The 27,823-nt window shown below is 38.9% G+C and overlaps 1 protein-coding gene across 1 annotated transcript; it reads right to left on the bottom strand.

Moving 5' to 3' along the window:
- Window positions 1-8,832: 8,832 nt before the first annotated feature.
- Window positions 8,833-26,727, bottom strand: LOC131222443 (beta-glucosidase 12-like). The gene is made up of 13 exons (XM_058217508.1): window positions 26,566-26,727; window positions 26,385-26,454; window positions 21,987-22,045; window positions 19,322-19,397; window positions 16,009-16,086; window positions 15,426-15,513; window positions 14,204-14,459; window positions 12,294-12,409; window positions 10,613-10,830; window positions 10,478-10,509; window positions 9,640-9,742; window positions 9,377-9,485; window positions 8,833-9,226 (listed from the first exon to the last, which is right to left on the bottom strand). The coding sequence occupies exons 1-13, from the start codon at window positions 26,722-26,724 to the stop codon at window positions 9,025-9,027; spliced, it is 1,566 nt and encodes a 521-aa protein (XP_058073491.1). The 5' UTR covers window positions 26,725-26,727; the 3' UTR covers window positions 8,833-9,024.
- Between the last annotated feature and the right edge of the window lie 1,096 nt (window positions 26,728-27,823).

The following is a 27,823-nucleotide window of genomic DNA, read 5'->3' as shown; positions in this document are numbered from 1 at the left end:
GAATATGTATTTTTGTAAGGAGAAATTTATGACTCATTAGACAAACGTAACCTTAAATCTTGTGCTACAAAATTGCAACAGTGAAAAAGACCAACAATTACTTGGCTGCAATCCACTCTATTCTTTGCAAGCCAAATATGAGAAAATATCTCGTGAAAGGAATAGGTTACTTTTCCTATTTTCATGAGTATATAAGTTATATGAGATTGAGACTCCCACCTACTAATTTTGAAAGGAGGAAAATGAGGACCTTTCTTTTTTAGAGGGCAAAAGGTTGGAGCTTACCACCTATGTTATTATTGATATGAAAGAAGACTGTACATCTTTGATATGAAAATGAAAGAATACTGTACATCTTTTCCCGCAGGCCCCAGTAAAAGTCAGATAGGCCACCTTTATCATAGGAGAAAACAAATACCTGATGTACACATGAAGAAAGAGAAAGCTAACAAAATTGTTGATAAGAAACATGAGAAGAAAAATGAGGCCTTTTATTTATTTAATTTTATTTTTACATTCGCACTCATACTCATACATTCATACCATTAGAGCTGGACATTTCTGATTCGATCCAGTGGATTTGACACGATCCGAACTGAATCAAAGTCCTGGATCGGTGCGGTTCGAGTTGGATCAGTCAGATCCGACCGTTCATCGGATTGAGTTCAGATCATGGTCAATTCGGACCGATCCGAACCGAATGGATCGGATCCAGAGTGATTCAATGGTGGAAATCAATACTTCTACTTTTTCTTATGGTATGGTCCACTTGAGCTTTGGATATACATTAATTTTCAGTTCAACCACTAAATTGATATGGAAAAATGAATGGACGGCGTGGATAAACCACATGCATTAACGGTGGCCCCAATAGAGTTTACTAAGAGACGTGCACAACACGTAAATCACTTGCGTGTGCACGTAAGTGACAGCGACAAGTTGACTAGCGAGACTAGCTACTGAAGTGATGTCAACAAGTTCCGTGGGCCCCACCATGATATATGTTTTGTATCCATCCATTTGGAGAGATCATTTTAGGGCAATATCCAAAGAACGAGTTAAATCCAAAGCTCTAGTGGACCCCAGCACAGAAAATAGTGGGACAGTGACGCCCACCATTGAAAATTTCTAAAGGCCACAAAAGTTTTAGATCAAGCGGATATTTATGTTTTCCTTTATTTCATGTCTTTTTAAAACTTTTTAATAGCTTGGATTTCAAATAAACATTATGATAGACCTTAGGATAGTTTCAACGGTGGAAATCACTCACCCCACTGTTTTCTTTAGTGTGGTCCACTACAGATTTTTATTTGCCTCATTCTTTGGTTCATACCCTAAAATGATATCTAAAAATGGATGAACGGTGTGAATATAACACATACAACATAGTCCCACCCACAGAACTTGGTGATGCCAACTCAACCTGTCAGTATCTAATCCACTTCCACAGGCTGTAGCCTGTAACCCTTTCGTGCCCAGCACGTCAAGACGCTTGTTTAGATATGTGTCGTACAAAGACGAGCAGAGACGCGCCTCGAGCTCCAAGTTGTACGAACGACTCAAATGAGATCAAAGTTACATGGGCCCCACAGTTATGTATTTATTATATACACAACGTTTATCCATATTTCGAGATCATTTCGGAGCATTATCAAAAAAAAAGAAGAAAGAATCATATCCAAAGATCAACTGGACTACGCCACAAAGAGCAGCGAGGATAATGATTTTCACCGTTAAAAAATTTGTAGGGCCCACCATAACGTTTATTTTTCATATAATCTGTTATTAGGGTTAAAAATACATGGATGAAGAGGAAAAACAAATTTCATACTAATCTGAAACTTTCATGATCTCCAAAAGGATTTCAATGGTAAATGTTCAATCCCCCACTGTTTTTTTGCAGTGTGGGCCAACTAATCTTTAGATCTGTCTTATTTTTCGGCTGAAGACTTAAGACGAACTCTACAAATGGATGAACGGTTTGGATATAACACATACCTTATAGTTTGACCCACAGACCCAACCCGATCCGACTCGGTTTCCTTGATCAATCTGGTCAGGCCAACCGTGTATCAGATCGGTTTGAGTCAGATGTCCCGGACTTGGTCCTGAATCGGATCGAGTTCGGGTCAACTCATGTAAATTTTGGACCGAATGGAGTTGGACCCAATCCGATCCGACACGGTCTGATGCCCAACTCTACATACCACAGTAAGATTTCACCATGATGAGTAATTGAACCCATGACATTGTGTTGAAACTCTTGTAAGTCTACCACCAAGGCATGAGTAAAGACCCAGAAAGAAATAAAATTGAGGACATGTTTATGAAAAAGTAACATAGAATCCACATGAATTGGAAACCCATGGATTTCAATTTTACTTTTATTTCTTATTTAGAAATTGTTGTTTTACAGTCCCATGCATGTTCACGTTAGACCTAATGGTCACCTGGTGTGTCATCTTAACCTTGGAAATTGATGTAATATCTTTTCTAGGAGAAATTAATGTCCACAACTTTTGAGTAAAAACTATTTAATTATTTTATCTATCATGGGAAGGAGTAGGTTTTCCATGAAAACTAATTTCCTTCTTCTCTTCTTGATGTCCCAAGATTCTTGAAACTCTTATAATGTGCAAAGATGGAGCCATTTATTATATAAATTTTCTTTTGGGGTAGCAGGAAAATAAACATTTTAAGATTGGCAAGAAACAAAATGTCTCATCATCCTCTTGAAACATTTACAATATAGATCTCACTTTGCATTTCTTATGATTTGAAGGTAACACTTTGTAACAATAGACGGTTGTAATAAATTACCCCATTAAAAGGGTTAGGATCATTTGATGGCAAGAAACAAAATGTCTAATCATCCTCTTGAAACATTTACAATATAGATCTCACATTGCATTTCTTATGATTTGAAGGTAACACTTTGTAACAATAGACGGTTGTAGTAAATTGCCCCATTAAAAGGGTCAGCATTATTTGATTAACGTAATTCTCACGTGATGGCTTCTTCCTTGTTGTACAAATGAATGAATGGTTCAGTTTAGTGATGGGTCAACCCTTGTTCTATTTAAAAGATATGAGGACATTGGTGACGTTGCGTGGACACGAGACTTCAACAAAACTACACAAACGGTTCTAAACCTTTTGAATGACAGGTGAGACATCCAATCATCAAACAGAGAGATCATTCAATAATACCAATATAGCAAGACATGTGAAAAAATTATGTTGATAAAATGATCCTAATCATTTGAATGCCCTATTGGTTACAATCATTCACTGAATATGAGTTACACATCACATGGTTAGAATCATCAAACCATAGTGTTATTTTGAAATCATAAGAAATACAAAGTAGGATCTATCTACTAGACGTTTTAAGATGATGATTGTAGCTATTTTATTTCTCTATTCAATGTTAGATATTTGTATTCCATGATATTGATTAGACACTAAGGATCATTAGATTGGCTTGAGTTTTACACCATGAATTGCTCTTGATTTCATGAATGAAAGGTACAAATCTATGATAGGTTACCTCATAGGTCATTTAAAAGATTAGCATGAAGGTGGTGATGTTAGCATACACCCCGTTGTGTCTTATCCTGTAACAATAATAATACAAAAGAAACAGCTGACCTTGTAGCGATGATAAGAATCCACAGCTATGTTTCCATTGCTTCCGTCCTTTATTTTGTCTGCTCCCACAAGGCACACGTATCTTTTGTCAATGGCCCACTAAGGGAATGGCTAAAATGAGACCTCGCTTTGATCTTTCTCCCACTTGACCTGACACCTGGCAGGGAGTGTATCTGGGCTGACCATTTAGTAGATCCCATATGTGTGCTGCCCTGCATGAGTTGAAAATTGCACAGAACGGATCATCCCATCCATTAATTTTTCCTGTTGAATCCCGACTGCTAACTATTTCCATTTTTAGAACTTGCTCATATGGCCAGGAAAGTACACTCTGAACAATTTTCAGCCCTCGGACATGGAAGGATCACTAGATGGAGAGTTTGGATCTTGGCCTACCTGCCATTTTTATAAGGGAATTTTACCAAAAAAAAAAAAAAAAAACTGCCTAACAGAATTTATATTCCGGTACGTTCTTCAAAACGTGGGAGGATCACGAGATGAGGAGTGAAAAGGGAGTTCCAAAAAAAAAAAGAAAAAAAAAAAAGAAAAGAAAAAAACTACCTAACAATTTATATTCGGGAACTTTTTTCAAAAAGCTACTTTGTTAATCAATATAATTATCATTCCACTGCCTTCCAAGGAACAAATTGGTTGGTGGCTTGGGTAGCCTCATTGTGATGTTTATGTAAAATCCACCTGGACCACCAAGTGTGTCACACCATGTTAGGTAATTTTACAAGGGAATTTTACACAAAAAAAAAAGAAAAAAAGAAAAAAGAAAAAAAAACTAACTAACAGAATTTATATTCCGGCACGTTTTTCAAAACGTGGAAGGATCACGAGATGAGGAGTTAAAAAGGGTTCCAAAAGAAAGAAAGAAAGAAAGAAAAAACCTACCTAACAAATATAGAATTTATATTCCGGCACTTTTTTCTAAAAGCTACTTTGTTAATCTGTATAATTATTATTTCACTACCTTCCTACGAGCAAATTGGTTAGTGGCTCAGGTGGCCTCACTGTGATGTTTATGTAAAATCCACCTAGACTGCCAAGTGTGTCACACCATATTAGACAAAGTTGGGAAAAATCAGCTCTATTTGTCATTCAAGTGGACCACATGATCGAAAACAGTGTACAAGCAATGCTCGCCGTCCAAACTATTTCCTTTGTGTGGTGAATTAGATTGTTGGGCTATAGACCTAAATTTTTGTGTGGAATGTAATAGTTGGAGTTGATTGCATATAATTATTATGGTGGGGCCTGCCAAAATCAAGGGTTACCATTTCTCCTAAACTATTTCCTTGGATGTGATCTCTGAGCCTAATATGAGACTAAGGCCCCCCATTTGTTAAATCTAAAGTCTAAAGACCGAATCTGAAATCTAAAGTCTGAATCTGAAATATGAAGTAAAAAAACTTGTTTGATAATTATGTTTGAAGTTTAAAAACTAAGTACTGAATTTGAAACAAACGGTTTGTTAACAAACATCTTAAATGTCTAAAAGATGTTAATTTAACACATTTGCCCCTATTGCTCGTTTGGAAATGTTTTACATTATAAAGAAATTATTTTTTATTAAATGAAAATAAATCATTTTATTTAATTCAAATGAACTAAAATACTTAATAAAAAACTAAAATATCATCATAAGGCCCTCAATTCCTTTTAGCGGGAAGATTGTCACCATGTGTTGTATAAGATTGAACACAAGTAGCAACAAAACCTTTAAATAAGGCCCACCTTATATTTATATGCTATCCAAACTGTTTATAAGGTCATTCCCAATTGGATGAAGTGAAAATATATTGATCCAAAACTTCCGTAGCCTATTTAAGTTTATTTTCCATCCATATATGTTCATAAGGTCACAAATACTTGTATGAAGAGGAGAAAAAAAAAGAAAAAAAGAAATAAAAAATCTTATTGATCCAAAACTTCTACGACCCTAAAAAGGGTTTTAATGTAGACATTTAATCCCCTGCTGCTTTTTGTAGCTTTTTTTTCTTTTGTCTCAAGCTTTAGTACGAGCTCACCAAATGGATGGAAGGTTTGGATATAACACATATCTCATGATGGGACCCGCAAAACTTGCTGACGTCAATACAATAGTTGTATAGCTGGTGCGAGGTACACCAACCAATCCGCATCCTACATGGACGCGGATTAGCTATTGACTGGTTGAATAGCGAGATTCACTATTGAAGTGACATCATCAAGTTCCATGGCCCACTATGACGTATGTGGGCCCACTATGATGTATGTGCTTTATCTACACCATCCATCTACTTGGAGATTTAATTTTAGAGGATGAGTTAAAGACTGAGGCATATCCAAATATGTAGTTGATCTCACAACAAAAAACAGTGGCGAGATTGATGCCTACCGTTGAAACCTTCCTAAGGCTCATCGTGATTTTATTTGAAATCCAACCTGTTCACAAGTTACAACAGACATGAAAGAAGGGAAAAAACAAATATCAGCTTGATCAAAAACTTTTGTGGCCTATTTAAGTTTTCAATGGTGGGTGTCACTCTCCTCACTTTTTTTTATGGTGACGTCCATTGGAGCTTTGGATTAGACTCATTCTTTGGCTCTTTACCTAAAATTATATTTCCAAATGGATGGACGGCATGGATACAAAAAATACATCATGATGGGGCCCACATAACTTGGTGACGTAACTTCATTAAGCGAGTCTCGCTACTTAACCTGGCAGTATCCAATCCGCGTCCGCGGAAACAGATTGGGTACTCCCCTGCCACCAGCCAATGATTGATGGTCGGTGCTATGTGGGTCCCATTATGATGTATGTGTTTCATCCATGTCGTCCATCTATATTTCTAGATCATTTTATGGTATGAGATAAAAAATGAGGTATATCCCAATGTAAAGTAGACTACATTACAGGAAAACAGTGTTGAATGAACGTTGACCATTAAAAGCTTTTTGGAGGCCATAAAAGTTTTGGATCAAGCTGATCTTTGTTTTTTCCACTCATCTAAGTCTATATGACCTAATCAACAGATTGGATGTCAAATAAACAGTACACTGGACCTTAGGAGAATTTTAATGGTGGATATCCAATCATTATTGTTTTCCCGTGGTATGGCCCACCTGAGATTTATATTCCTCTCATTTTTGGTATCAAGCCGTAAAATGATCTTGAAAAATGGATGAAACACAGAGATCATGGTGGGGCATAAAGAAGTTTCACAGTTAAAAGCTGATTTTGTATTGCTCAAATAATTTAAAGAGAAGAAATTGCCATAGCAACTTGAAAAGGGGTCATTTTGGAAGCAAAAAATTTTGTTTAATGAAAAATTCACTAAGCGCATTCCGCATTCACCATTAAGCCAAACTCAAGAATTCAGTAAAAAACCACTTAGTGCTTTCCTTTTTCCACGTTAACGACGCATTAACAAACACCACTAAATACGGAACATTTTCCCAATTCTGCATTAAGTGCAAAAATTCAGCATTAACAAACAGGCCCTAACTTCTGTGTAAGGGTGTTAATGGGCTGGGTTGGCCCATCAGGCTTTCGAACCTAGTTCACCTCAAGCTAAACATGGGCTGGAGTATCAGGCTTGAGAGCTGTGCTCGAGCTTAAAATCAAAGCCTGTTTCTAATCGGGCGCCAGGCTTGGACTAGACATCGAAAAGCCTGTCAGCCCTGCTTGGCCCATTAAAGTTTGCAAATGGTAGTTTTAAAATATCTTAAAGAGAAATCCCCATCTCTCTCTCTCTCTCTCTCTCTCTCTCTCTCTCTCTCTCATTAGGTATTGGGTTGGTTGCAAGAAGAGGAAGAGGAAGGAAAATGGTATACCATCACCATTTCAAGTTCAGGCTTAAGTTGGGCTTAAGCCTAGCCTTATATAAACATTCTGGATTGGGCTTGGGCTGAAAATTTTTGGCCTATCACGAGCTAGGGCTAGGTTTGTTCGTAAGTTGAACACTGTGGGCTGGGTTTAGACAGCTTGCCCAAGCTTAACCCTGCCTGTTGACATGTCTACTTGTGTATCTCTCAAGTTATGATGGTAATTGGGTGTATTGAATTATCGTACTTGTCTTTATTAAGAAAGTTTTATCTACATCTAATGTGAAACCTTTAAGATTAATTGCCCTTAGGGGATTGCATCGTACTAAATCTACAAATGGACTAGAAACTATTCGTCCTAATCTCCAATTGCTTATCCTAAATATTTGATTCGATCGTTCTTAATCAGGTTGTTTGATTCCATTGATGTATGTATGTGCACAAATACCAATGCTTTAATCATGATGTAAACTTATCTACTTTTGAGATCAAATCTATTTTATCTTTGTAAATTTAATTAATCAAAATTCATTAAAAATATATTTCTACAAAATAGTTAGCAATAAAATTTGATTGCCCATTTGATCTTATATCACTGATAAGTCTTCCATGCCTTATCACCACTATGCAATCATCTATGATATTTCTCTACCTAGTGTATATCCCAGAGTACTCCAATGGCCGACTTGTCACCCATACTCGGCTTGGCCCCATCTCGTGTGGAGAATGCCCCCTTACAGCACGGCTTAGTCAATTATTCTCGCAGTTCAGATAAGATTCGGACCGTCACTTCTCTAAAAGCATGGTTTACCCATCTCATTAATTCAATCTCAGTTTTGCTGCTTTGCTAGGGTCCTTGTGATATAATTGAATGCATTGTTGGATTTATTTGAGAATGCACACCAAAGTAAAGTCACCTTATTACAACCCTATCATGTAATGTAGAGTAATAATGGCACAATACTTGCCTACAATACTTGCATAACTTTTGAATTGGAATTGATCAGTCATTTGTAGGTGATTAGTCTTACTGTACATGTGATTCAAATCACATATCATAAATAATCAGGTATTCATCGTATATGGTATCATTAGTAGGATCCATTGGATCAACCAATGATCCATTTTATAGCTATGTATAGTTTTACATGATCTAACTTGCAGTACAGAGCGACTGTGCCAATTAATGTGAGATTTCGTTATTATCATCTCGTAACTCAAAGCAGAAGTATATCTCAAGTACATGCACCTCAACATGCTTCACTCATGTTATGTATACTTGCACAATAATTTATGTTGTGCTAGGGATAGATCAAGTCCTTAATCGATGAATATTAGCCATATTTCATCATAATGTACAATATCTAAGTATCAATGTATAACTTTTTTACAAAACAATCACATCCATATATTCAAACATAAAAACATTCCAACATAATCATATGAATAAATATATATACATACCGATAACACTAAATAGGTACATTAAGCAATAGATCCATAAAGTTAAATCATACACATGGCCTACCTGTATTAGTACCGTGCATGTCCCACTTATCATTCAGAGGAGATGGAATTCTCTGTACCCTCACGCCCTCTGAGAAACTGCTGAAACCAAAGAGCAGATTGCTTTGGGTATCTCTTCAGACCATCTTTATAATCCACGAAAATAAGGCCAAATCTAACGGTGTAACCTTCTGCCCATTCGAAGTTGTCCAACAATGACCAAGCAAAGAAGCCCCTCACATCCACACCATCCCTGCCAGCAATTTAAATCTCAACCATCAGTCTATACGTAATTCTAGAATAGACCATCCTAATAATTTTAATTATCGATCCTCCTATCTCTACACATGGATACCACACATGTAAGACATCAAAACATGAGAAGGAGTAAATGCAACCACACCTGATGGCATTTTGAAGAAATAAAAGATGGCTATGATAGTAGTCAATCCTCGCTTCGTCTTGCAGCGCTTCCTCCAGTGACAAGGAACTGTTGTTGAGCTCATCTATTCCTGCAATGATATAATTAAACGAACATCATTACTTCTCCTTGTAAGCAGTCTACAATTGTCTGTACAGTGTCAACAATGAGATAATGGCCTACTTGATATTCAGTTACAAAATATGAAAGTGACAAACATTATAGGTAGTAGTCTATCATCTTACCATTCTCAGTAATGTAAATAATGGGGTTGTTGTATCTTTTCTTTACATAGACTAACATATCTCGGATTCCTGGTGGGTACACATACAGCCATGGTGAAGCAGCCTGCAGTTCAGGTTCTAATCAGTGCACAAGCAAAAGCATACCCATAAGTGGTTGCATCCTTAATGCCTATTAGGGTAGGTGAATCCCTACATGTAGGCCAAACCATGTGAATTTAGGTTATAGCTAGGCATGATTGTTCATTGCTCTTATGGTACGCCTGGCCAAGTTTTGTATAAGGATTATTCTTTGATGTTTTGAACAATGAGGTGCAACTAATAATGGTCTAGATTCTAGCTACACATCATGGGTGGACCCCACATAGCTTCAACTTAACAGTAGTTACCAGATTGTGCCAATGTATATAAATTTCGTAGTCCTGTCGCTACATCGCCATCCAGCTTTACCAAATTAACTCAAGGCTCATTCTTTTTATCTTATACTCTTTTCATGTTCTTTAATAATCCTGAATTTTAGTTGTTTTTAGGACTAATTTTGTACAATTTTGCCCATTACTATTCATGTTATGTACTGTAAACATAAATGTCGATGGACGCTCAATGCATGCCCAATGCATGAATTGTATTGATGTAGTTATATCCAATACACAATGTTGTATGTGTATAAGTATGTATGGTGAATGTGATCAGGTGCAAGTGATGAATGGGGAGAGGTATATGATCCGTCAATCAAGAGATCATGAGCTGCATTGGCAATAAAACAAGTAAATCGGTATTCTTGTCTAGCCCATAAGCCGCAGCATACATCGAACCATGTCTGGTATTGTAAATATGTTACCTGAGTTCCGATTGGGATCCCATTTCGCTCGACTGTTACAAATGACAATAAAAAAAAATAAAAAATCACACACTCATTTTTAATTTTTTTTGAGTGTAGAGAAGCAGAATTCCACTAGGTTTCAATCATGTTTACCTGTTAAATTGACATGTGAATCGGTTGTGTAGCTTACTCGGGTGGCATCGGAGTGAGGAACATAAGCTGTGTACCTGGAAGTGTAGTAATTTAGACCTATGAAATCGAACGATCCTCTCAACATATCAGACTGTTCTTTCGTGAATTTTGGTAGCCGATTTTCCACGTAGGACCTCATGCTAGGCGGATATTCACCATTGGTTAAAGGGTCCATAAACCTGAATAAACCAAGATGGAGTGTCAATTTTGTAATTTTTTAAAACAAGTTTCTTTTTTTTTTTTTAAAAAAAATAAAATAAATTTCATGAGGGTAAAATTACAACTTCGGGCGGGCAGCATAAGAAACAGTGCCACACCTATCATATATGCCCAACCAACTCAAAAGAAATCAAAACTCCCAAACAACGCGTCCCGGAGCATATAACGACCTCTCAAAGTTTTTTTTCTTATACATGAAACAAAATCAAGTAGCAGTCTAATTCGAATCACAGCATCATACTGTGCATATCATATCATAACATGGTGAACTTTTGCTTAAAAGTGATCATATCATAGCATGCTAGATAGATTTTCGTGAAACTCCTTGCATGCGCATACTGTGCATGATGCTGCACAAATGTTGCTTGAGCCACTGCTTGGTGTATTTTCATAGTGGTACACAGGAAACTGTTAGTGTCAAAACCGGTGTCATATATCAAAATTGGGACCGTCCAATTCTACCGTGGGTTTATCCACAATCAGAGTCCTTTCTGATTTGTTTCAAGCGAAACTTAGTAAGGGCTGAAAAACACTTAGAGTGGGTTCAGTCATGATTAACTTACCTTAATCAATTTGAATAAATGATTTTTATAGATGACAATTGATCGCCTGCAGACTAACTACATGGCAATAGCTATGCAGTGCTTTTTTTTTTATTTTTTATTTTTATTTTTATTTTTTAATTTTTTTTTATTTTTATTTTTAATATTACAGTGTATCTTCAGCCATGAAAATTTTACAGAAAATAAATAAATTTTTTAATCCTACCTTTCTTAAGTGATTAATAATGGCATGCAGGCAGCTGAGGTGAGAATAAATGCAAGTGGGGAAAGTTGATAAACCAATCATGGGTCAAATGGAAGTTGATTGCCTAGTAACTCAACGGGGTGAGATTTAATTGAGCCACATACCATTGTTAGAGATAAGCCGGGTTGATTATATACTTGACGGAACAACTTTCAAACATACTTTGTGTGAGCTATCTCTGATAATAGCATGTGGCCCAATCAATTGTAACTAAACAGTTGAATTAGTTTCCACTGAACCAGTTGAGCTAATTGAGCGATCAGAATTGTTGAAATGATGTGCCTCGCCATGGATGGCTAATAGCTCTAAAATTTCTGCAGATGGGAGATCTCATCCATCCAATTTTTGGCATTGTTTTGGCATATTATTGTAAATTTCTCAACAGTCATTTTGTAGGCACTAACCAGCGTTATGATCTTTTGAACTTGGGATATCTTCCAGGCATCCCCTTTCCACGATGGGACCCATCAAATCAACACTTTCGATCACCTAAACATAAGCCCACTAGTACAAACTTGTGAATCTGGATACTTTCATATTTTGGATGCATATATGGACCTACCTTGTGATGGTCAATTGAAAACATAGAATAGAAGGTAGACTTTCCATCACTCACCATCCAACATTAAAGTCCATGCCTCGTTGGGCTGCCTTATAGTCGGGCTCAGATGTCGACAGGGGAATACACCAACGGGCCATATTGACTATTCCTATAATGCCCTTTTGAGATTCCTGTAAAGGGAGTTCATCCGGACCATTGAAATATGAGATTGACATTAGCTGCTCAAGCAGGATAGTTTACTAGTTTGTACAGCAAAAACTAACTCGAATGCTGAGCAGATTTTGTAGGGTCCACTGTGATGTCTGTGTCTTATCCACACCGTCTATCCAATTTTTTCAGCTCATTTTAGAAAATGAACCCAAAATCAAAGCATATCCAAAGTTCAAATAGATCACACCACAAGAAACAGTGAGACGCGTGCCTACCACAAAAAACTTCTAAAGGGCCGCAGAAGTTTTGGATGGATCTGATATTTCTGTTTTCTCTTCATCCGTTGGATGATTGTGTGACCCTACCAACAGGTTGGATGACAAATAAACATTACTGCGGGCTCTAGGAAGGTTGTAACGGTGGATGTCATTATCTCCAATGTTTCCTTGTGGGGCAGTCCACTTGAGCTTTGGATGTATATGATTCAATTTTGGTATCAGGCCTAAAATAAGCTGATAAATAGGGCTATAAATGGGCCGGGTTGGAATGTAATTCTGAACCTAACGCCAAGTCCAGTCCAAAACCGTGCGGACTGAAATAGTCCAGCCCGAGTCCATCCCAGAACATTTACACAAAGCCCAACCCGTGCCCAAGCCCTCGATATCTTTGTGGATAAATGATATTTTGATGTGACTCATGGTGTGAGAGAGGAAGAAAATGAAAGAAATGGGAGAAAAGTAGGTTTAAAAAGACTTACAGGCTGGGCCGGGTTCATAGGTCTTTTGAGAGCTAAGCCCAAGCCTGGCCCGTTTACAATCAGGCTCTTGATTTAAGCCAGCCTAATATGGGCCAAGCCCGAAGGACCATCGGGACTCCCGGGCCCATACATCATATCAGACATATGGACGGCTTGGATAAGACATACATCACGGTGGATCCAAAGAGTTAACTCGTTAGGCTCTAGCGTTATGAGTTACTCAGTAGATATCTGCGCCTGTGACCCAGCGGAGATATTCCCGTGCCTGTGGCCGTGTGATGCGTGAAAATATATTCGTTACAAATCTAATCCGTCCATCTGTTTTGAAAGAAACCAATAGGAGTCTAAAAATCAGGAAGATCTAAACCTCACGTGGGCCATAGCACATTAAACAGTGGGGGATTGGACGCCTGGTGTGACAGAAGTTTTGTATCAGGATGATATTTATGCCTTGCAGCTTATCTGTGTGTTAATAATCCTATGAACGGTTTGGATGGCATATAAACATCAGGCTTCTGTTTCTGTTCTACAGGAAGGTTTTAACGGTGGATGTTTCTGTTCCCACTGTTTCATTTAGTATGGCCCACCTGAGTTTTGGATCTACCTGAATTTTGGATTGTTCTACTGTGGTCTTTCAAAACAGATGGACGGAGTAGATTTGTAACGGACAACTCTATGACCCCACACAGTCCCGGGCACAGGTATATTTCTATGCCCGGGGTCACATACAATGCGCTCCCATTCACATCCAGCAAAAAGGGACGGCTGGAGGTGCATTAGTTAAAAGAATAGCCCTCCGCTCCGTGCAAGTGGCACATATGATATCTGGGCCCCTAGTTTGGAGAGTTCAATATGTGTGGATGTCGGTCTACACTCGATGGGCCTAAAATTTGAATAAGTTGAGATTTGAGTACATTGCCAAGTGCACGGAGGATGAGACTTGTGAGAAAGGGAAACCTGTTACAGGCTCGGCCTGTTAACAGCAGTAAGTCTTAAGTCTTGCAGAAGCAAATTAGTTGCATTTCTCATTTTGCAATTCTATGAAAGAGGCTCTTACCTGATACCTGTCCCTGTAATGTCTTACAGTGGCTGCATGTGCAAGAAGCTGATGGTGTCCCACAATGTATGGCTCTGTCCCAGAATTCCCAACGCTGCAATTACCCATTTCCCAATAAGAGCAGCGCCCAGGAGCGAAGGTGCCCTGTGCATACCCACCAACACTGAATGACCACGGCTCGTTCAAGGTGATCCACTGCTTCACCCTATCTCCAAATTCTCTAAAACATATGTCTGCGTAGTCACGGAAATCAGCCCTGTAACAGCATGCTCAACTGTATTTAGAGGTGTGAAAAAAGAACTGGGCTGGGGTCATTGGACTATATTGACTATCCACGCCCACCTAATTAACCAAGTAGCTGGGCCCATGCCCAATGCAGCCAGCTAGTTAAGAAATGAGTCGGCTTTGGTTGAGCCTGGCTTGATTTAAAATAAGGTCAGTGGGTAATTTTCGGGTCAAGATTGCCCATCTAAAACTATCTGGGTCCAGCCACTTTTTCTTTTGAACTTAAATGCATGCCTAACCTGAGGCCCAAGCCCAGTTCTCAGGTCTTCAGCCTCACCTTAAATCTAGACCAAAGAAGGATGGGCCAAAGTCAGGTCCAACCCACTTAAGGCTGGTAATTAGCAGGCCCTTGGCTCATTATAACAATCAAAGTTTTGAATAGTCCGGTCTAATCAGTTCAAATCCAGCCCCTCGCCTGGCCCAGTGCCAGGCCTACGCCAGAATGGGGCATAGGTATGAGATCCAATCCTTCCATTAGAGGGACACCACCATGTAGATGCCAGGCACATGAATCAGGCAGGTTCACTTATATCTAGTGAGCCACAGTGCAGAGAACAAAGCGTATGGCTAAAAAGACTTCCAGTCATCCTATGCTTCTTACACATCACCTGTTTCTAACGCAGTGGCTCATCCGCTGTTAGGAGCAGATTTATTTCTGGTGTAGAATGTCTGAAGCGATGGATCCACCAGATGGATGGCTTGGATGTCAAATCCTGAAATAGGCCAGCCCTGATAAGTTCAAAATCAGGACCCCAACCAACCTGGCGCATTTTGCAACCCTGGATGAGCCCAACGACTAAGGCTCAGCCAACAAGTCTCACTGCATGGGGCTTGCATAAGGATATGGGTAGATGGTATGAGCCGTCCATTTTCTTGAAGTACCACAATACATAAATCAAGGGTGGAGGAATTTTGGAAGCAGAGTATTTATACTTACACGACTTTGGAACTCAAGAAGCCTCCATACTCGTCCTCAAGGGACTGCGGAGAATCCCAGTGAAAGAGTGTTACGAATGGTTGTATACCTGCGCACGTGCGAGAGTTGTTTAAGACAATGATATTTGGAAGTATTATAAGTTGGGAAATGATGACATGCCTTATTACCATGCGTCCAAGCTGTGTGGGGCCCACCCATTGTATGTGTGGAGCCCAAACAGTGGATCTGGTGAGACTCATCGGCACAGTACATCGCAAGAATCGTTCCTATTCAAAGCTAAAGTGAGACACCACAGGGAGCAACGTACAATTGCGGTTAAAACCTATATATTCACTTGTTGTGGTCCTTGTGGCCGCCCACATCAATTTTATTTAAATGGCCTGAGTTTGTACAGGTCCCTTTGGAGGGCCGCATATGATGAATGAGTTGGATGATATATACACAAAACAATAAACCCCACTTCCTATCTGAAAGTTTCTATAGTGGGCAAGCCTTCCCAAATGTGTATCTGATGTTATGTGCGTCTGAAGAAAAAAAAAAAGAAAAAAGGTACGGGAGAGAAAGAGAGATATTGAATAATGACCGTTGGATAAGAGCTCGTTGATGAGGTTGTTGTAATACTTGATGCCTTCCTCGTTCACTCCACCACTCAGACTTCCATCTGGAATTACTTAAAAGAATTGATATACAATAAACGGTCTACAATCAACTTACTATGAGATATCTAGAATTGAGCCATGCATTGTTGAACCACTAGAACGCATGGTGTGGATTCGTCCACATTTTTCCATGCGTATGATAAATGATCTGGACGGTACATTGTTTGGGCCCACATGACAATGTGGGGGAGAATCTGACTGCTCATCCCTTGTGGGGCCCATCATTAGTTGGCTTTGAAAGGGCAATCCTATCATTTACTTTCTTATCGCATGCGAGCCATGATTTTCTCTCAATTTGTATATCATGGATTAATGGTTAGGATCGAATCAACCAATCAGCATTACTTGTTCTCTTGATCCATCCACCGTCCAAGCCCGTGAATATAGGGTCTAGATCTCTCCAATGTGTAAGTGTACAGGGAACGATGTCTGTCTGTGTACGCCCACCATATCTACAAGTGTCAGCTTTACAGCTGATCCAATGTCCCCGTAGCAAGAGAGTTATCAGTCCTCCACACCAGTTGCCTCACACACGTTGTACGTGTGTATGGTATGCGGAACGCTCATCAGTTGGGCTCCACCATTAATTGACCATGAAACAAATTTTTGACAAATAGTAACCGTCCAATCAGTGAACATTTTTCAGCCAGAAAATGCCCATGTCTTTTAGTATACTTTTGTACGCCATGGACTCAAGACTCGTTCCTGCCTTTGGGCTTTGGATTATTCCATCTCGTTGGACGGACGGGTCATTGGACCAGACTCGACAATAAGTAAGCCCGGGTCCAAATTTTGGATTCATGAACCCCAGCTGGGGTGTAAAAGTTTGACCAGAACTATTACAGGGCTTTCAAATTCAATAGGCCGGTCTCAGGCCAGGCAAAATGAATTTATTATTATTATTATTATTTATTTTTTTTATTTTTAATTTTAAAGGCCTGGACCATAGTTTTAGTCGGATAGTTACAAATCGAGGCTGAAAGCCAACCCCAAGCTAAGTTTGAGACCTCTCAAAATCAACCCGAAAAATCTAAGGTGGCCCTCAGGTTTTAAATTATTCTGATTTGGGCCATTCTGGGACAGACCCGACTCGAACCGAGTGCAGATTACATATACTGACATTGCCAGTGGCAACCTTGCTACTGGACAATGTTTTGTGCGGCCACCATGATGGATGTATTTTATCCATGCCATCCATCCATTTTAGATCATTACTTAAAGGAATGAGACAAAAAATGAAGCAGATCCAAAAATCAGGTAGACCACACCACAGGAAAACAGTGGTGACCGAAACGCCCATTATCAAAAACTTCCTAAGGCCCACTGTAATGTTTATATTTGCTGTCCGGTGGGTTGATTAGGTCACACAATCCTATATGAAGGGAAAACACAGATATGAGGTTGATGCAAAAAATTTGTGGCCCCTAAGAAGTTTTTAATGGTGGGTGTTCAATCACCACTTTTTTCGATGGTGTGGTCCACTTGAGATTTGGATCTGCCTTATTTTTGGGCTCCTGCTCTAAATTAAAGAAAAATTACATACATCTTGTTAGGCCCACATAGCACCGTCTGGTGGCCAGAGAGTCAATATGAAGAGAACTTATCGACTTGTGTATGAATGTTCCTTGTCTACTGCAAAAAGCCCCGGGTATGGTGTATCTTGATGGGTGTGGGTGTCCGTCTATAGGTTTGGGTTTGTTTTAGAATGATTAATAAATGTGTGCCATGTGGACTCAGTCATATCCTAATCCCACCAACTCTCAATTATATATATAAATAAATAAATAACAAATAATATATGAAAATAGTGAACATAGGTTTAACCTCTCTATTATCTATTTTGACATATACATGCCCCACCAACATGCAATACTCATGTAAAATTCATCATCAATCAAAAGTGTCGGTGTCAAGTTTACATATTAAATTAGGAGTGGTAATAAAATAAGGAGTTATTTAATATTCAGGTTATATATGATAATTGATATGTTGACATTTAGGAATTATACATGTGATAAATAGTATCCCAAATTAAACCAAGTAAATTGTGAAACAACTATTACAAAATAGCATTCCGAAAGTCATATTGGTTGAAAGATCCTGACCTATGATTCAAAAATTTGTTTGTTGAATGGGACCATTGGATGTTTTTCACTTTTAATTGTCCAACAAATGTTCAACAATCTAATAAATGGATAATCAAACAAGCTCAAATTTGGTACATTCTACATCTAATTTGAGGCCTATAATTTGGACGGTTTTATATTTTAATTACTTGTACATCAAGTATGCAATTTCATTGTCACGTTTTTTAGTTTTCTAATACTAATAACAACTATCATGCTGTATTTTATGTTTTAAATAAAAACCAGTCTTTTGTTTTTTAAATTCTTGTTGTAAATTTAATCTTTTTGAGTTATGTTTGTGTGTAATATTTATTTATTTTTTAAAATCTCTAATAAAAAAATTTGTACCTCAGCACCCTAGAAGGCACAGATATGAGAAGTACCATTTCAGATCTAACATGAGTATTAATATGAGTGCAGTATCCATTAGTGGGAATGGGTATAGCTACTCCTATAGTCCGGTCCTAACCCAGCATGTGGACAACCCTGGTTTACAAGAAAGAAACAGTTGTCAATGATCATTTCGATTTATTAGAGAGTCCATACTGGTTCGGTGGGCCACTTTTGGGCAATCTGCGGTACCTTTTAGTATACCTTCTGCAGACTACAGAAACAAAAAATACAAACCATGCCAACTTGTAATTATATGATGGATACGCGGTGTTCATCATGCAATACTCATGTACAAGTACCCGGGCATGAAAATCAAGACATGGACTCTTTATATGCAAGTTGAATATCCAACGTTTGTTATTGTTTTTTAATCATCTTCGTTTCATATCCTGTGGGCCACAACTGAAGAGTGGATTGGCATTGATGTTGGGGCAAGGCCAACTTTCCCTTGAAGACCTCCAAATGAGCAGCCCTGATTTTAACGTGTGCCAAATTGGTACACATGGGGCACTTCTCTATGACATATGCAATGGGTGATTTTCAAGCTGTGGCCACTGAACGGCTCAGATTGATTGAACTATGGACAGAGTGACTGCTAATTCATGTTTTTTGAATTTAAAACAAGTAACGTTCTCTTACGAGGCAATATTCGGGTCCAAGATATGGAGTGACTGCTAATTCATGTTTTTTGAATTTAAAACAAGTAACGTTCTCTTACGAGGCAATATTCGGGTCCAAGATATGGAGAATCTGTATGCGTCCATTCCCATTTCCTTCATGATCTTCACATCTTCCTGTATCTTTTCACAGTCAGCAGAGCATATAAAAAAATAAAATAAAATCAAAATGATTCAACTGCATGGAATGCACTTTTATGGCACTCATCTCTCACACTGGGCAACATTGTATACGTGAGAGGAATTAGAGCAGATCATCAGGTGGGTCCCACTGTGCAGAGTTTACTGCACTAAAAATAGGCCTGTGTGCTCATTAGGCAGCGGGAAATGTACAAAAGAAACGGAGTATGAATGGACTACTAAAGAGGAAGTTAGAATCAACGGCTGGAGTTTTTGCAAGGGCATTATGGCTTACTCTTAGTTGTATGAATGAATGAATGAACCGTTCCAAACCATAATAGGTCAATCCATGTGACAGTTAAAAGTTTTGGAGATGTTGCTGACATCCCATGAAGATGAATCACGACAGTTTTAGGTAGGGGATTCAGCAAAATCGTCACTCTAGCTAATTTCAATTTCAGCCGGCCTAGCTACCCGTAGCTACCCGGTTTAGGTGGGGTCAGTTTAGGTAGGAGGTCCAGCAAAATAGTTAACTCCATGTGATTTCAATTTCATGAGGCCCAAGTATCTGTATTTTAAGAAGAGTTAAATGATACATGGCCTAGATCTCTGGATATAAGTGTTTTTAGTTCTAACAAATGGGCCCATCCCATGGTCCGGTGATCTAGACCATTGGTTTGTGGAGTGCAATTGCTTGCCTGTTTGATAAGTAGGAAAGTAAAGGAAAAAAATTTATAATGATTATTTTCATTATTATTATTGAGAAATGAATTAACTTTAGGAATATGTATTTTTGTACGGAGAAATTTATGACTCATTAGACAAACGTTCACCTTAAATCCAGTGAAAAAGACCAACAATTACTTGCTGCAATCCACTCTATTCTTTGCAAGCCAAACATGAGAAAATATCTCGTGAAAGGAACAGGTTAGTTTTCCTATCTATTTCCAAAATTTCATAAGTATACAAGTTATATGAGATTGAGACATCCCACCTACTAATTTTGAATGGAGGAAAATGAGGACCGTTCTTTTTTAGTGGGCAAAAGGTTGGAGCTTACCACCTATATTATTATTGATATGAAAGAAGACTGTACATCTTTTCCTGCAGGCCTCGGTAAAAGTCAGATAGGCCACCTTTATCATAGGAGAAAACAAATGCCTGATGTACACATCTGGAAAAGGGAAAGCTAACAAAATTGTTGACAAGAAACATGAGAAAAATGAGGACCTTTTATTTATTTAATTTTATTTTTACATTTGCACTCATACACATACATTCATACCACGGTGACATTTCACCGTGATGAGTAATGGAACCCATGACCTTGTGTTGAAACACCGAGTCTACCACCAAGGCATGAGTAAAGACCCGGAATTAAAAATAAAAATAAAAATGAGGACATGTTTATGGAAAAGTAACATAGAATTCACACGAATTGGAAACCCATGTATTTCAATTTTACTTTTATTTCTTATTTTGAAATTATCGTTTTACAGTCCCCTGCATGTTCACGTTAGACCTAATGGTCACCTGGTGTGTCCTCTTAACCTTGGAAATTGATGTAATATCTTTTCTAGGAGAAATTAATGTCCACAACTTTTGAGGAAAAACTATTTAATTGTTTTATCTATCATGGGGAGTAGGTTTTCCATGAAAACTAATTTCCTCCTTATCTTCCTTATGTCCCAAAATTCTTGAAACAGAGATCTTGTATAATGTGCAAAGATGGAGCCATTTATAATATAATTTTTCTACTAGGGTAGCATGAAAATAGACATTTTAAGATTGGCAAGAAACAAAATGTCTAATCATCCTTTTGAAACATTATTTACAATATAGATCTCACTTTGCATTTCTTATGATTTGAAGGTAAACACTTTGTAACAATAGACGGTTGTAGTAAATTGCCCCATTAAAAGGGTTAGGATCATTTGATTAGCGAGAAGGCTTTGTCCTTGTTGTACAAAAGAATGAATGGTTCAGATCAGTGATGGGTCAACCCTTGTGCCATTTAAAAGATCTGAGGGCATTGGTGACGATGCATGGACATGAGACTTTAACAAAACTCCACACAGACGTTTCCGAACCTTTTGAATGACATGTGAGACATCCAATCATCAAACAGAGAGATCTTTCAGTAATACCAATATAACAAGAGGTGTAAAAATCATGTTGATCAAATGATCCTAATCATTTGAATGCCCTATTGGTTACAATCATTCACTGAATATGAGTTACACATCACATGGTTAGAATCATCAAACCATAGTGTTATTTTGAAATCATAAGAAATACAAAGTAGGATCTATCTACTAGACGTTTTAAGATGATGATTGTAGCTATTTTATTTCTCTATTCAATGTTAGATATTTGTATTCCATGATATTGATTAGACACTAAGGATCATTAGATTGGCTTGAGTTTTACACCATGAATTGCTCTTGATTTCATGAATGAAAGGTACAAATCTATGATAGGTTACCTCATAGGTCATTTAAAAGATTAGCATGAAGGTGGTGATGTTAGCATACACCCCGTTGTGTCTTATCCTGTAACAATAATAATACAAAAGAAACAGCTGACCTTGTAGCGATGATAAGAATCCACAGCTATGTTTCCATTGCTTCCGTCCTTTATTTTGTCTGCTCCCACAAGGCACACGTATCTTTTGTCAATGGCCCACTAAGGGAATGGCTAAAATGAGACCTCGCTTTGATCTTTCTCCCACTTGACCTGACACCTGGCAGGGAGTGTATCTGGGCTGACCATTTAGTGGATCCCATATGTGTGCCGCCCTGAGTTGAAAATTGCACAGAACGGATCATCCCTTCCATTAATTTCTCCTGTTGAATCCTGACTGCTAACTATTTCCATTTTTAGAACATGCTCATATGGCCAGGAAAGTACACTCTGAACAATTTTCAGCCCTCGGACATGGAAGGATCACTAGATGGAGAGTTTGGATCTTGGCCTACCTGCCATTTTTATAAGGGAATTTTACCAAAAAAAAAAAAAAAAACTGCCTAACAGAATTTATATTCCAGTACGTTCTTCAAAACGTGGGAGGATCACGAGATGAGGAGTGAAAAGGGAGTTCCAAAAAAAAAAAGAAAAAAAAAAAAGAAAAGAAAAAAACTACCTAACAATTTATATTCGGGAACTTTTTTCAAAAAGCTACTTTGTTAATCAATATAATTATCATTCCACTGCCTTCCAAGGAGCAAATTGGTTGGTGGCTTGGGTAGCCTCATTGTGATGTTTATGTAAAATCCACCTGGACCACCAAGTGTGTCACACCATGTTAGGCAAAGTCGGGAAAAATCAGATCTATTTGTCACTCAAGTGGACCACATGATCAAAAAAAGTATACAAGCAACGCTCGCCGTCCAAACTATTTCCTTTGTGTGGTGAATCACGGATGGGTTTGATTGTTGGGCTATAGACCTAAATTTTTGTGTGGAATGTAATAGTTAGAGTTGATTGCATATAATTATTATGGTGGGACCTGCCAAAATCAAGGGTTACTATCTCTCCTAAACTATTTCCTTGGATGTGATATCTGGGCCTAGTATGAGACTAAATAGCTAATGGTTAGAGTGGATCTAATATAAGCACTACAATGAGCCCTATCAAAATCGAGCTCCATCCCATACAATTTCCTTTTTTTTTTTTTTTTCTTCCTAAATCATATCAGTGCACGCAGGTGGAGAGGGACAACTTTAATTTTTACAAGCCCAGGGTGATGCACATGCAAAACCAACTCCAACCATTAGATGTGTAACCTTAGTTTAGGTCAAGACCAAGAAAATCAGGCTGGCTTGTGATTCAAGTTGGCCAGGGCAACCAAAATAGTTGGAAGAGAGATATTCACCAAGATTTTTACAAGGTCCAACATGATGAATTATATGAAACGCATCTTAACCATTAGTTGCCGCACTAAAATCTGTGTCAGGGCCTAAAAATCAGACTCATCCATGATTTATATGGGCCATATGCTTAGGAAAAAAGTTTGGAAGGCTTGCTTTTATATTTCAGGACCCTGGCGCAACACGAGGTTATGAACGTGGATTTTAAAATAAAAGTCATGATGAGGCTTAGTCAAGTAGCCGAGCCATTTGTTGGCTACGGCCACTCAGTGGGCAATTGAAAAAACAAAAGTATTCAAATGTAATTATACTGATTAATGATGTTGCTTATTAAAATGTTTTTAAAATGAATATAATTACTGCACATGCTTTTGAAAATGTTTTAAAAACGTCCTGGAAAAGGCACCGGAGTTTTAAATTCCATATTAATTAGGTGGCTTTTTGTACCATTCACCCTTTTTTAAATGGTAGTGACTCACCTACTCACAAGTGGAAACGGATTGGCTACTCCCCCTGCCATTGGCCCGGTGGCTGATGGTGGGTGCACTGTGGGCCCCACCATGATGTATGTGTTTCATCCATACCATTCATCTATTTTTTCAGATCATTTTATATCTTGATCCAAAAAATGAGACGAATATAATTCTCAGGTGGGCCATACCACAGGAAAACAATAGTGATTGGATATCCACCATTAAAATCCTCCTAAGGACCACTGTACTGTTTATTTGACATCCAATCTGTTGATTAGGTCATAAAGACCTAGATGAAGGGAAAAAACAAAGATAAGCTTCATCCAAAACTTTTATGACCCTCAAAAAGTTTTCAATGGTCGACGCTTATTTGACACTGTTTCCTGTAATGTGGTCGACTTGAGATTGGGATATACCTCATTTTTGGTCTCATACACTAAAATGATCTATAAAAATAAATGGACGGCATGGATGAAATACATACATCATAGTGGGTCCACAGAGCACCAACCACTGGCCATTGGCCGGTGGCAGGGGAGTAGCCAATCCGTTTCCCTCACAAGTTGCACTCATGGAGGAAGTGGATTGGCCGGTGTACCGCATATGGCTGGTGTGTTGGCGACCTCATCCTAATGCTTGAACTGAAAAATAAGACAGATCCAAAGATCAATTGGACTACATTGCAAAAAGCTGTGGGGATTAAACGTCTACCATCCAAATCCTTTAGGGGTCACATAAGTTTTTGATCGATATGATATTTGTTTTTCTTCTTCATCCAAGTCTGTGTAACCTTATGAACAGATTGGATGGAAAATAAAGGCTATGATGGTCCTTATGAACGTTTTAATGGTGAGAATAATTGTCCCCAATGCTATATCTGGTGTGGTCCACTTAAGATTTGGATGTGAATCATTTTTGGTATTATGTTCTAAAATTATCTCAAAAAATGGATGAACGGTGTGGATATAATAAACACAACATTTTTGGGCCATGTAACTTTAAATACACATTTCTCTCTGGAACGCTCGTCTTCGCGGGCGCGGATTGGCTACTGACAGGTTGAGTAGCGAGACTGCTACTGAAGTGACGTCAGCAAGTTCTGTGGGCCCTACCATGATGTATGTTTCGTATCCACGCGGTCCATCCATTTGGAGAGATAATTTTTGTGTAAGATCCAAAGAATGAGTCACATTCAAATCTCTAGTGGATCCCACCAAAGAAAACAGTGGGAGAGTGACGCCATCGCTAAAAACTTCTAAAGGCAACAAAAGTTTTCGATCAAGCTGATATTTGTGTTTTCCCTTCTTTAATGACTTTGCTAACTTTTGGCCAGGTTGGATTTCGAAAAAACATCCTAGCAGCCCTTAGGAAGGTTTCAAGGGTGGGCATCAATCTTCCCGCTGTTTTCTGTGGTATGGTCCACTAAAGCTTTGGATCTGCCTCATTCTCTGATTCATGCATATCTCTCCATATGGGTGGATGGCATGGATACAAAACATACATCATAGTAGGGTCCATAGAACTCGGTGAAGTAGCTACTCTCCCTACTCAGACTTGTCAGTATCTAATCAGCACCCTATCTTCACATGACAGGTACCCACACCAGCCACATACACTAGCCAATCCGTTTCCCTCATGGACGGAAACGTATTGGCTACTCCCCCTACACTAGCCAATAGCTGGTGGTCAGTGCTATGTGGGCCCAACCATAATGTATGTGTTTCATCCATGCCGTCTATCTATTTTTAGAGATCATTTTATGGTACAAGACCGAAAATGAAGTATATCCCAATCTCAAGTGGACCACATCACAGGAAACAATATTGAATGAGTGTGGACCATTAAAAATATTTTGGGGCCATAAAAGTTTTGGATCAAGATGATTTTTGTTTTTTTCCCTTCATCTAGATTTGTATGAACTAATAAACAGATTGGATGTCAAATAAACACTACAGTAAGCCTTAGGAGGATTTTAATGGTGGATATCCAATCACTATTGTTTTCACGTGGTGTGGTCCGCCTGAGATTTATCTCCCTCTCATTTTTGGTATAAGGTCTAAAATGATCTTTAAAAATGGATGAACGGTATGGATGAAACACATACATCATGGTGGGGCCCACAGAGACCACCATCCAAGACTTCATACACATGGAGCATATGTCAAGCAGGCCTAACCATCCAATTGATGACTATCAAGTGGGTGGCCTTAAAACTAAAATTTGTGAGCTATGGAAATTAATTTCGTGTGGAAATTCAGACGGTTTCGATTGTCATTTCAGGCTTATATATATATATATATATATATAAAATGGTCCTTCCACGGTTGGGTCAATGAATTGGACGGTCAGGGTTTCTGCACAATTGTCCCTTGTGTTTGGTTTAGTGACAGCACCGTTCTTGAAATGGTGGTAAACTACGACGGAAGTCTGCCTCTTGGGGTGGATATTTCTAATCGAATGTGGCCGTTTACTGTTTTCTTTGCAACTTTTGGGTTATTGAGCTCCCAACAGATGGACGCCTCCGATCATCTGAACATGAACATGCAGAGAGAGAGAGAGAGAGAGAGAGAGAGAGAGAGAGAGAGAGAGAGAGAGAGAGAGAGAGAGAGAGAGAGAGAGAGAGAGAGAGAGAGAGAGAGAGCCTGGGTGTGCGCGCGTATAATTATCCCATATGCTGATGCCTTTGCCATCTTCGTCAGCTGCTCCTTCATACTGTGAAACCATATGATGCTCACAAGTGTAAAAATGGTTATGTCTAGAAGCTTCTAGAAGCCTCTGTAGAAGCTTCCAGAAAGATGAGAGAGAGAAAGGTGCACAGCGAACCTGATAAGATGATGATGAGGTTCCGAAAATGAAGCCCGGCGGGAAGGAGCTCCGGTTTATCGGACGTCGGTCCTCACATGCTGGGGCACCTCTAACACGTGATAAGGAGCCCAGTAGAACGAGGAGTACAAACAGGAAAGGCCCTCCTACATGCGCCATCACAGAAGTATCTCTTCTCGGGAGCGGATTAGATACTGAATGCTTCAGTGACGTAGTGAAATACAATTGGTTAAATACTAAGAGCACGTTCCCTTGCAATTGATGCTCTTTTCCTTGAAGTTCCGTTGGTTAAATACCAAGATGCATTAGTTGGAATAGCCCTCCGCTCCGTACAAGTGGCACATATGATATCTGGGCCCCATATGTGTGGATGTCGGTCTACACTCGATGGGCCTAAAATTTGAATAAGTTGAGATTTCAGTACATTGCCAAGTGTACGGAGGATGAGACTTGTGAGAAAGGGAAACCTGTTACAGGCTCGGCCTGTTAACAGCAGCAAGTCTTTTAAGTCTTGCAGAAGCAAATTAGTTGCATTTCTCATTTTGCAATTCTATGAAAGAGGCTCTTACCTGTTACTTGTCCCTATAGTGTCTTACAGTGGCTGCATGTGCAAGAAGCTGATGGTGTCCCACAATGTATGGCTCTGTCCCAGAATTCCCAACACTGCAATTACCCATTTCCCAATAAGAGCAGCGTCCAGGAGCCTCCGTTCCCCGTGCATACCCACCAACACTGTACATCCACGGCTCGTTCAAGGTGATCCACTGCTTCACCCTATTTCCAAATTCTCTAAAACATGTTTGCGTAGTCTCGGAAATCAGCCCTGTAACAGCATGCTCAACTGTATTTAGGGGAGTAAAAAATGAACTGGGCTGGGTTATTGGACTATATTGACTGTCCACGCCCACCTCGTTAACTAAATAGCTGAGGCCATGCCCCATACAGCCATCTAGTTAAGAAATGAGTCGACTTTGGTTGAGCCTGGCTTGATTTAATCAAGATTGCCCATCTAATAAATGGGTTGGGCTTGGCAGAACTTGACGTGATGCCAATCCAATCCATTGCCATCACTATTCACTTCCACTATCTGGGTCCAGCCACTTTTCTTTTGAACTTTAATGCATGCCCAACCTGAAGCCCAAGCCCAGTTCTCAGGCCTTCAGCCTTAGCATAAATCTAGACCAAAGAAGGATGGGCCAAAGTCAGGTGCAATCCACTTAAGCCTGGTAATTGGCAGGCCCATGGCTCATTATATCAA

This window comes from Magnolia sinica, chromosome 13, assembly GCF_029962835.1.
Source record: "Magnolia sinica isolate HGM2019 chromosome 13, MsV1, whole genome shotgun sequence".
Classification (NCBI taxonomy): Eukaryota; Viridiplantae; Streptophyta; class Magnoliopsida; order Magnoliales; family Magnoliaceae; genus Magnolia; species Magnolia sinica.
This window is presented reverse-complemented; position numbering and strand designations above follow the sequence as displayed.